Source organism: Dermacentor andersoni, chromosome 1 (assembly GCF_023375885.2).
Source record: "Dermacentor andersoni chromosome 1, qqDerAnde1_hic_scaffold, whole genome shotgun sequence".
Classification (NCBI taxonomy): Eukaryota; Metazoa; Arthropoda; class Arachnida; order Ixodida; family Ixodidae; genus Dermacentor; species Dermacentor andersoni.
In genome coordinates, this window is record NC_092814.1 from 53,783,332 (window position 1) to 53,794,066 (window position 10,735).

Genomic DNA, 10,735 nt, shown 5'->3' on the forward strand with positions numbered 1-10,735 from the left:
CCGACCTTAGTTTCTGTTCAAGGCAGCAGAATGGCGAACAAATGCATTTCTGAAAATGCTCTCAAATAGCACATGTGCCCTAAAACGTTTATTTGATAAATGATCCAATTAGTCAAATTATGCAAAATGTGAGCAGTGATTTCGTCCATTTTTCTAAAGCTTCACACAAGTTGCATGAACACACTGTATACAGACCCTTTAGTGTGAAAAATGGATCTTTAACAAATTTTTTGCTTATTTTTTAGAAGGCCTTTGAATTTAACTAAAACTAAACCACTCATAAGGCAGTCATTACTGTGACGAAATTATTTAGCATAGCGATGGAGGGGATAAATCTGAGAAATTATAGACGCAATGTTTCCTAGAAACACTGGCGAGTTGTAACTATTGTACGTACCTTGCTAGTCTGCCAGAAAAACTGGATGCAAGTCAATGTATTTGCTATTTTTTTCAAGCACAGCTTGTATACTAATTAACAAAACATGTTTACTAATGACTATGCCCTTCTAGTTTCCAGTGTATAAATTGAATCTGCTCCAAAAGTTGCACATTGATGTGTAACTCCAATAACACAAAACAATTTGATTATTGAATACGAACATGTACATTACTTTTGTTCATCTTGTTTGGCACACAGCTGATAAATTTATCAGAAAAATTATTTTGCTTCAAATTTTTTCATTGCAACATTGTGGAACTGCAGATGTAGGAATACTCATTCACCAAGTCACAATCACTGCCACTCAAAGCATTTGCAAGTGCTGGTAAAAAAATAGCATGAGGTGCCTTTGGCCCACACAGGGTCACATATATCAAGTGGATGGTACTGGTACACAAACTGCATATTTTTATTACCCATTACCAAGACACCCCATAACCATACATGTACTTGTTTGCAACAGACACTATGCCAAACTCGGCAGGTAGGCTTCCTCACACAAAATGCTGCCACCAGAGTGCTTGCACTTGCACTCAAAGCAGGTGCAGCCTTTTTCAAAAGAAATAAAGATTCCAAAAGGATTAATATTGCTCAAACCTTGCCTGTGTTATTTTGCACATTAGGAATTCCTGCAGCTAAAAAATTGGTAAGTGGCGACAAGAATTCTATTATAGTTCGGAGCTTTAAAGCAGTGCAGAGACAATTGAGTGACCAGCCAACCATACCAAACTAAGCTGCAGTCATGAAGCAGTGGCTTCATTCTTTTTTTTTTTTTTTGACAAATGCTGTAAAACACCAAAGATATGCACAAGTAAGTATGCCACTCTCCGCAAGTCCTTCTCTACATGCACAAGATGCGCCACCTGAGCAGTGGCTTTTTAATCGCACTAGAAGCCTACTTGCAGAGTTTTACTAGTGGTCTGTATTACTACAGTATGGGAATTTACACTAGCTTATTGAGCTAACAGTCTTCAATATTTGCAAAAGTGCTTGAATCAATCATTTCAATGTTTCCTATACCTTAAATACAAAGTATGTGCCCATAATTTTGAGGATGCATTAAAGGCAAGCATTTTGAAGTTAATAGTGCTCAATGATGTCCAAAGCCTTCCTTTTGCTGAGAAAATGTTAATGCATGATAGTATTGCTGGGAAATTTAGCAGCACTGCAAGGACAAAAAAAAAAAAAAAGTCTATATAGTGCAACAACATTTCGTGTTACTATATACTCAGTTTCCTGGCATGACGCACAAGCTGCTGCTATTGTGAAAATGCGATACCAGCTCTCTTGATACATAATATTGAACATATATAACTGGCAAATTGCAGGCTCCTACTGAAATGGAAAAAATTATGTTGCCAGCAGACTTGACGATGTGACGCAACACTGCTATATCGGCTGTGGTTAGGGGCAGCCTTCACTAACTTCTACAACTATCGCATTGGAATGGCGGACTGGCCCATGTGTGCCAAGTGCAAACATGAAGAGACTATATATCATCTTCTGTGCCGCTGTTCTCGCTTCGATAAACAACGCCAGACTCTCCAGTGTGCCCTGAATAGACTGGACGATAGGCCATTTACAGAAGCAAAGGTCTTAGGTGCCTGGTCTTGCAGCTTATGAGCGCATAAAGCCATTCAAGCTCTCCTACAGTACCTGAAGACGACAGACTTGAGTGCCTGACTTTAGATATGCTGCACCTGGCTTAGTGCATGTGAAAGTGCAATCAAGACTTGTGCCTTCTCTCTCTTTCTTTCTTTAACTCCCCCCTCCCCACGCGTAGGGTAGCAAACTGGACAAAGTCTGGTTAACCTCCATGCCTTTCCTTCCTCCCTTCTCTCTATCTATGTCGCATTTCAATGTGAAAGAAAATGCATTACAGAATAGATCACTGATACTCTCTTCATATGCTCTGTCAGATTAGATTTTGGGAGCATGGTGCCTTCTCTTTGTGGTAATTAAAAGCGGGAAGTAGAATTCAGCTATGCATGACCCCATCCCCTCTCCTTCCCGAGGTCACTGGCACAGCATGGGATACTTTCTTCAAGCTGTAGTTTGAGGATAAGTGGGATCTGCCACTCATAATCTATATATTTCAGTGCATGTTGGGGCCATGTTAGTCTTGCACTAAAGCTTGACTGCTGCCCTGCACAACCTTTATAGCACCATCTGAAGTCTAAAAGACCAGTCATAGCTACCCAACAGTCTAGATTGATTCAATGTTTGTTTAGTGTCTTTGTTTAATACCATCACATGTAAAAAAAGAAAGAAGCTATTAGGAAAAAGACACCCCAATACCGTTTGGTGGCTTCAAAGCTGTCTATAAAATAAAATGTACAATTCCTTTAATGCACCAAGATTCTAGGAGAAAAACTTACAAAAAAATATAACCACTCTGCAGCATTCCTGCTGGGTTTCAAGACACAGTGTAGTGACTGCAGCTTCCTGGTCAAGGAATGTAAAATGCCACAATGCAAACAGTCTCTCCGCTTGTACCTTAGATATAAATAAAAGTGCAAAGCACTCTTGCATGCTTATTTGAGTGCAATATGTTCTGCAATAATGGTTTATAGGAGAAAGCACTCATGACTCTGATAGTATAGATTAGTGGCAAGTTGTCATGGTCATAGCACCATTCATGTAGCAGGACTTCCAAATTGTGCAACATCTACAGCCGAAATGTGTGCACTTAAAGGAGGGAGGTCGAAGAGGTGGCCTTTCATGGAATAAAAAAAATGTATCAATCAATGATGCATATGCCCAAGTCAAAAGGGCTGTATATTTCATAAGCCACATTGTGCCACAGCCCTCGCAAGACATCAGTAAAGGAATTGCATTCAAAGGCATCCTCAAGGATGAAAAGAAAGCATTGGCAGCATTCATGTATCTCAAACAAGTCCTGTGCAGTGGTTGAGGACACACAACAACCATGTTGCTGAAAGTTACCAAAATGACCTGTCCAATTGTGTGCTTCCCTTGGAAACACAGGGGGAAATGCTCTTTTCTCATTCGGTGGAGTGTTGAATGGACTCTGCGTTCAGCAGCATGGTCATAGTGTATATGTACGTGTCAGTGTTGTCTGATACCGCAAGACTGCCACAACAGGTTTAGGCTATGTGACGAGTCTACTTTTTTCACCTCTGAAGTCGCACTGCTCTTGGCACATGTCTTGAACTGGTTGTGTTAAAAAGCAACATAATTATTATGGGGGGAATCGACGCTTCACAACGCAGTTACTGGATCGATGGCTACCAAATGGAGCAATAAAAACAAGGCAAAATTTTCTGTCAGTACGCCTTCAAAGTCGCATTGCCCCACGCATTCATGAACACAGTGAAAATGCTTGTCAAGTTGTTCAAAGCATCTATAAACTGTGCAGCTCATGCAGTTGATCTTACTTGAGGCAGAAGTGCCTCTTCCACAACACACAGCTGCGCGAGAGCCACGATGAAAAGCAGCCATGTGCATGAAAGTTACGAGGACATCACTTTGCAAACATACAGAATGTGCACGTACTCGTCACCATAGATTTTGAGCTAGTGAAAGGAATGCCCATGCTGCAGCTATCTATGTATGTCCCGAGCATGTGGTTTGTAGTGTGGTAGATTTACTTGCGAGGGTTTCACTGTGTGTACAGCCTTATCAGCAGCCTCAGCAAGACGTTGAGTAATGCATGTAAGACTGTAAACAGGCATGCAGGGACCAACTGGTGCTATTAAAATTTCCTCCCCAATTTATGCCACTGTAAATTAATTGCGTGGTAAATGCTTTGCAGTGCTAGTTACTTGGTGAGTAAAGTTGGACAGAGCACAATTACACAAAAATAATGCAAGGCTTGAGGTGCTTTTACCTCGGCCTTTATGAGCAAGTGGCAAGAATAGATAGCTTTGAAACATTACTCCCTATTAAAACTGAGCATATTTCGATGTTTTTCACACATGACACAGTTCTGTTTTTTTTTTTTTTTTTTATTTAGAACATACACTTAATAGTCTTATCCTTTGATCGAACATTCACAATTGCCGTAATAGCATGGCACTTGTGGGGTCATTGAAAATGGTTCTCTCTATTTTTTTCTTTTTCAATAAGATCAACTTGTTTGCACTCTCCTGTGGGAATAAAGGCAGAAAGTGTAAGCATAACAGAAAATAGCCACAATAAGTTCTGCCTAATCCCGCAATGAACAATTTGTCTTGATACATAAAATTTGTGAAAAAAAAGAAAGGATGACACTATAAAAGTATGAAATTGACAACACGTCCATTCCTAAAGCCGTCTTTAAAACACACACCCAAATGTTAAGTGGAGAGAGAACACCTTTTGGAATACTATTTGGGATTTGCACGATAACATCCCAACACATACAAAAACTCTTGTCCGATTCAGAGACTCGAAAAGCACTGTTCCCTGAAGGAGCTCATGCAGTGATAACCTGAAGCACAGATAAAAACCATCTTTTCATTTCCGAGGCCTGCATAGCACCAATGCCATCACAAGGTGGCTGGCCCATGGGTGCTGTGCAACGAGCTGGTGAAGATCACATGGAAACAGGTTCTCTCGACCAGCATTTCAAGCTTCTCGGTGACAGCTTAGTGTCCGGAGCACGGTGGATTCTATCTGGCAGCTGTCAAACCAGGCCAGCTTTTGACAAAGGGCTGCCTATATCACAGGGACGTGCTGCGCCATGGCAGCATGGAATGTGTGGCTAGCTGCAAGCCTTCATCAGCTCCAGCAGGCAGCCAACAGCACCAAAATAGCCCTGCAATGCAAGATTGGTCAATGTTTATGGCCCCGCAATGCAGGAGCCCTGTCTTACCTCATGCTCCAGGAAGAGAGCTTTAAGCGTGCCTTTGGACCAGAACTGCATGGCGTATGCCAACATGCGCATTGAGATGGGGTTCACCCGCAGGAAGTTGCCCACAAAGACAACACGTGAGATGCCCTCGTTGATGGCACACATGCGAGCAATGGAGCCGATGTTGTTGGTGATAGTAACCAGTGTTGCCCGGGCAAGGTCCTCCCGTGAAGCAGCTTCTCGCCGAGCCCTGCAGTTCATGTTTCCAAAACTGCTAGCCACAGTGTCAGCACGTAGGTCAAACTTCGGATAGTCTCCACCATAGATATCACGCACAAGCTTGTCAACATGGGTGCTGTCCCCTTTCTGGGCAAGTTCAATAGCCTCCTCAAAAGTTTCACAACCAGTCAGCAGACAGCAGAGGCCAAGAAAAGTGCCACCACCGAGACTAGTGCCAGTTACACGATGATACTCGGTGGGTGATCGTACTGCTAGGATGCTCACCCCTGAGCCAATGTTTACCACAAGGTAAGGGTATGGATTGCTGAAGTCATACGGCATTTTGACACATCGCTCCATGGGGCTGCTGTAGTAATAGCACTCTCGACTGTTGTGGGCTTCCATATAGTGGATACCACGAATCAGAGAGTCCATCTCATCGAACTTGTGCAGGCCAAGGCCTACCTGAGTGCGGAAGTCATTTTCAAACTTGTGAGCTCCACCACCTGTGGCACACACAGTAGAGGCTAAACTGGCGATCCCCTTGGCTTTGGCAAGCTCCAAGAAACGGGGCATCTCACTCGTAGGGAAACGAATGAAGTGCAGTGTGCCTTCAATGCCACCAACCTCAACACCATCCATCTGTAAATGAACATCTCGCTTGCCTGACTGACCATAGGCGGCATTCTTCTTCAAGTAGTGCTTTATGCGTTCCAGTGCCTCAGTTGTTGCTGGTCCATCCTCAACCGCAGGCTCGAAATACACCAGCTTTACTAATGTTCCTCCAATGTCCATGCCAAACCAGGGCATTGCTGTGTAAGAAGCAAATGCGTCAGTCATTGCACATATGCCAACCACAAGATGCTATGGAATGTGTGACTCACGCGGCTGCGGTGAGGGCACCCGGGCGGTAGCCGTCGTGTCCCCGTTTACGCTTGCCATGGCCGCTCTCCTGCCATCCGAATCCAGGCCTGTCCTCGGAGTGGCTGCTGGCCAGTCTCTGGAAGACACGACACGAATCTTCAGTGATACATCATTCCATCAAGAAGTGTACCAAAAGTTTGTGATACGGCATAAAAACGAATCTGCCCTCTTACGCGCCCAGTGGTCGTCGCTTGTCAAATAGACATGTCAAGAACATGCAAGCCTGCCGAAATGCGGACAGCGAAAGTGAAGCTTACGACAAACTCATGACGTCCCGGAAAAAAAGACGCAAGATCCACACGCCTTCCTCAGGCAGCCCGACGCAAACTGGTAATCGCGCGATCTTTCGCGAGTTCTCGGATGGGAAAAAGTTTCCCGTTCAAGCTGTAAAAAAAAAGTAAGTAAATAAAACGTAGCAGATGGAAGATTATACGTAAGCCACGTGGGACTGCGCTCAAGGCTGGATAGAGTGACGTAACTAGTATTTTCAAGGCTTTTCCTCGTGCCAGTGCAGGCGTCCCATGGCCACGAGCCCCAATACTTCCTCACGAGGTAACCTCCTTGTATAAAGAGGCCACCATTTCCCACAAGATTGCGCTCGCCAAGAGGTTACGTCTAGGGGCAACCGCAACACAAACACGCTACGCCGTATGACTTGTGTAAAGACAAGCTATACTTGAAATCAGAGAAAGTAGCTCCAGTTTCGGTTCTCGATCAGGACAGGAAAAACATTTAGTGGCAGATTCCTCTGAAACGTTACATATGCACTCTCACCTATTTTCAGTACACACGCTTACAAGAGAGTCCAAAAAACTGCTACAAGAGCATGTGATGCGTCAAAGAGTTAAAGCAACATAAAGCGAACTCTACTGAAGCTCACACGAAGTCCAGTTAAGCTTCGCTATAAAGCCGGGGATAAGGAAGTGTATAACTTATACTTCTTACCAGACGACAAAAGTTAGGCCACCATCTTCAAGACACCCCGCACACACTACTACCTAAATAAAATATAATATATTAAGATACTAAATATGAGTTACCAATACATTTTTATTATATTTATTTTGCATGCTAAACTATTATGCTGCCAATCAAACACTGATTTTATTAAAATTTAATGTAGCCCGTGCAGTTTTTTTTTACAGTGTTGCCTCGTGAAATTCTCTTCCAAGTTGTTAACTCCAGTAAAATAAGGCGCAAATGTCAATCAGTTCTCAATCTCTTTTAACAGTTTAGATGCAAGTATTGCTGCTCGAAGCAGTATTATAACTTAGAAAAAAATCATTCATTTAAATATCTCCGTCCTAGAATCTGACCAATGAATACACCGGACCTTTGCCGCGATAAAGCTTCATTCTTTTGAACAAGGATACAACACATGTACAGTTTTCGGGATTAATTGGAGGAGGGGCAGCTGGCATGCACAAACTGCGTATGTCAATCCTCACCCGCGTCTGGTGTTAAGCAACTTTAGGCAAATTGACATTGTCCATATTTGATGTATGTAATTGTATTGCCCTCTCTGTTATGACCCTCTATGAGGGTTGACAGTATTAATAAATAAATAAATGTAACCTACGAGCGTCGTGGCGCTAGTTATCCGTTGCCGTTTCTTCCTCAGTGTGCATGCGCACTCATGCTGCTACAACTACATAAACAAAGTAAATTATATATATATATGTATATAGTAGGTAAAGCGTAATTTTTCAGGCTACCTTTCAAACGTAAAGAACTTGAGCGGTGCTACAAGGTAAACAGAACAAGTATTTAATTTCAATTACAGTTTCGGCCGGTGGACCGACCTAAAATATACTGGCCAGTATAATATTGTAAGCACTATAATCAGGGTTTACAAGCATATATATATATATATATATATATATATATATATAATCTGTGTCATAGAGTTTCTCACTATAACACCTAGAGGGTAATCTGGCGCCACCGTCTATGGGAGTTTCTTAAGGGGGCACCATGCCGTTATAGTGAACTAGAACTTATTCTAGTACACTGTAGTGCCGTCATGGGAATGACGGTATATGTGTCTGCGAGGCTCGTGTTGGCTGGTGTTGTAAGAGGCTTCGTCTAAAACGTGGATATGGCTATGCAAATAACGCGTTCTCAAAGTAAAATCTTCATAAAATGTTTCCATTCACGCATATTACATCTTTACTCACCTACAATGCATGACGAAGCGAACAAAAACAAGAACAGACGACCAACTGTTTCAAAGCGAGCGCGAACTTTGTCGTCTGTTCTCCAACTTTAGCGGCCCGCTGATACTTTTTACGTAACATATAATCGTACACGCAATAACTAGTTCTCATAGTTAAACAAAACATGTTTTCGCGTAATAATAAAGCTAACACAGCTTTTCACGTGCTGTTCTAGTAGAAAATGAATGATTGTGACAGACGGAACGGTACTTAACCTTTCGTACTTACCAAGCGCGTCTTCAAGGTGTCCTGTCTCTACGAGAACGATGCCAATCCGAATCCACAATATACCGGCATTCCTATGCATACCACAGCGCAGCAGCGCCAGATTTCCCTCTAGGTAATGTAGTGAGAAACTCTATGATCTGTGTGTGTGAACAAGAAATGGACCCGAGGGGCCCTTTTCGATCGACATCTGTGCTGATAGCTGTTTCTTTCTTTTTTTTTTCAAGCGAACTTAGGTCACCCGGGGGGTATTCTGTAAGAGTCCACCTAGTGCATAGAGTTTCCTACCAAATTTGTAGGAAACTCCATGACCTAGTGTACTGCCCATTTCGTCCACTGCCGATTGGACTGTATGAGAGAGGATACGAGCGGCCATAGCCAATCAGCAGCGGCCGAAATAGGCAGTCCACTTGGTGGACTTACAGAATACCCCTCCAGATGTATGTGCCGCGCTCAGCTCACATAAACTCTATGGCTCAGCTATGACCATGAAGGAGAACTGAGGAGCCCTGACGTCACTTTTTGTGACGCTAAAATGAAGCCGGAAGTTCTATAGGCCAGTTCTCCTCTCTTGTTTACATTTCTCGCGAAACTACGTCGCGCTGCGCGCAACCGGGCTGCTCGGACGCGCGCGCTCCGCAGTAATACAAAACAGAAGGATGTAATCGCGATGTCTCATTGCATTACCGTTGCCGAAGGCATGTTGAAAGACGATCATAATGAACTTCGCAAATTGGGCCGTGAGGTCGAATCGGCCGCTTTTACCGGCTTTTATGAAAATAAACATGTTTTATCAGCCCAGTCAACTGGTCTCGTCAACCGCAGGTACCGGCCGCTTCCCCGTTCTTGTGTGTTTTTAAAACGATCACCTTTATCGCTCCCTTCTACTTGCTTTGCTCTGCTTGGGCTTCCTAGCTGGGGCTCTCAGACGGACTTGCGAGCTAGACGTCGACACGAAAAAGAATGTATGCATTTTCACTGCACTACAAGAACGCACTGGAGACACGTACGGCACACCGACCCATTTGGGATCTATGTGGAGTTTATGAGCACAAACACGTATTCTCGCTGTGGCTTGAGGAATCGTCGTGCTTTATTGAAGAAACTTCGGGTGGCCGCGCATCACTGCGTCAGCGCGCCGGCGAGGATATGTCATTTCTGACTCCGCGTTTAGATTCATTGACTGCGGCCTGAGATGCCTTCTTGCCACGGTAAGTGAAGCTTCACGGAACCAAAGTTTTGCGATAGCTGGCGCACGGTGTAGAACAGTACGCGCGTAGAACCGGCCTACGTGCGACCATGGAACAGCAGTTTGATGTGTTCGCAGGCGTACAATTCTGTGGAGCCTTGCTCACTCTTGCAGGCGCATCCGCGGGCTAACCTTCACTTCCCTGCGCTTCTCACGTACGCGCACAGATAAGATACGCCTGCGGTAGGGGGATTCATTCAAAGCAGCCGCTTCTTTCCAATCTTCACGGATGAAGCGTCGACTGGCCGGCGCACGGTGCCGAGGGCAGCAAAATGCACATATTGTGCGTAACGCTCCATCTGCACGTGTATTGCGGCACGTGCGTACACCTGTGCAGGTGCGCATGAAGCTCGAACGCGTTCTGCTTAAAAAACTTCGTGCCGTCGCGAGTACTGCGAGAAACATGCAACAGTTAAGCAACATGTGTTTTAATAAGCACAAAAGCAAGTTGTTACTGAACACGAATGTTCTAAAACCAGTACTATGCATTCTTGCATAACGTACGTTCTACATGCCGCAAATGCACCATGCGCTGTCAAAAGCTGGAATCACTGACCTACAAGGCGTTCATATGTACAGATTCTGAAACGCGTCGGTTTCGGCCTGCGATGGCACATCAGCATGATTACGCCGAAGAGGGCAAAATTTTCCGCGGATATTCCTTCGTC

The 10,735-nt window shown here is 44.0% G+C and overlaps 1 protein-coding gene across 5 annotated transcripts; it reads right to left on the bottom strand.

Annotated features, from left to right (window-relative positions):
- Window positions 1–2,767: 2,767 nt before the first annotated feature.
- fbl (pantothenate kinase 3 fbl) lies at window positions 2,768–7,422 on the bottom strand. Of its 5 annotated transcripts, none has more exons than XM_050193424.3 (4): window positions 7,323–7,422; window positions 6,338–6,453; window positions 5,256–6,265; window positions 2,768–5,198 (listed from the first exon to the last, which is right to left on the bottom strand). In XM_050193424.3, the coding sequence occupies exons 2-4, from the start codon at window positions 6,393–6,395 to the stop codon at window positions 5,145–5,147; spliced, it is 1,122 nt and encodes a 373-aa protein (XP_050049381.1). In that variant the 5' UTR covers window positions 6,396–6,453; window positions 7,323–7,422; the 3' UTR covers window positions 2,768–5,144. The 5 variants fall into 5 exon arrangements, with proteins under 5 accessions (XP_050049381.1, XP_050049382.1, XP_054917468.1 ...); XM_050193425.3 differs by lacking the exon at window positions 7,323–7,422 and adding an exon at window positions 7,152–7,303; XM_055061493.2 differs by lacking the exon at window positions 7,323–7,422 and adding an exon at window positions 7,054–7,145.
- Between the last annotated feature and the right edge of the window lie 3,313 nt (window positions 7,423–10,735).

Excerpts from the sequence above, each read along its gene's own strand:
- fbl (XM_050193422.3), bottom strand. The coding sequence starts at position 6,594 with ATGTTCTTGACATGTCTATTTGACAAGCGACGACCACTGGGCGC. Across the intron at positions 6,454-6,550 it reads AAGCGACGACCACTGGGCGC|AGACTGGCCAGCAGCCACTC; the intron begins GTAAGAGGGCAG and ends CGTGTCTTCCAG. Across the intron at positions 6,266-6,337 it reads GGTGCCCTCACCGCAGCCGC|CAATGCCCTGGTTTGGCATG; the intron begins GTGAGTCACACA and ends CTTCTTACACAG.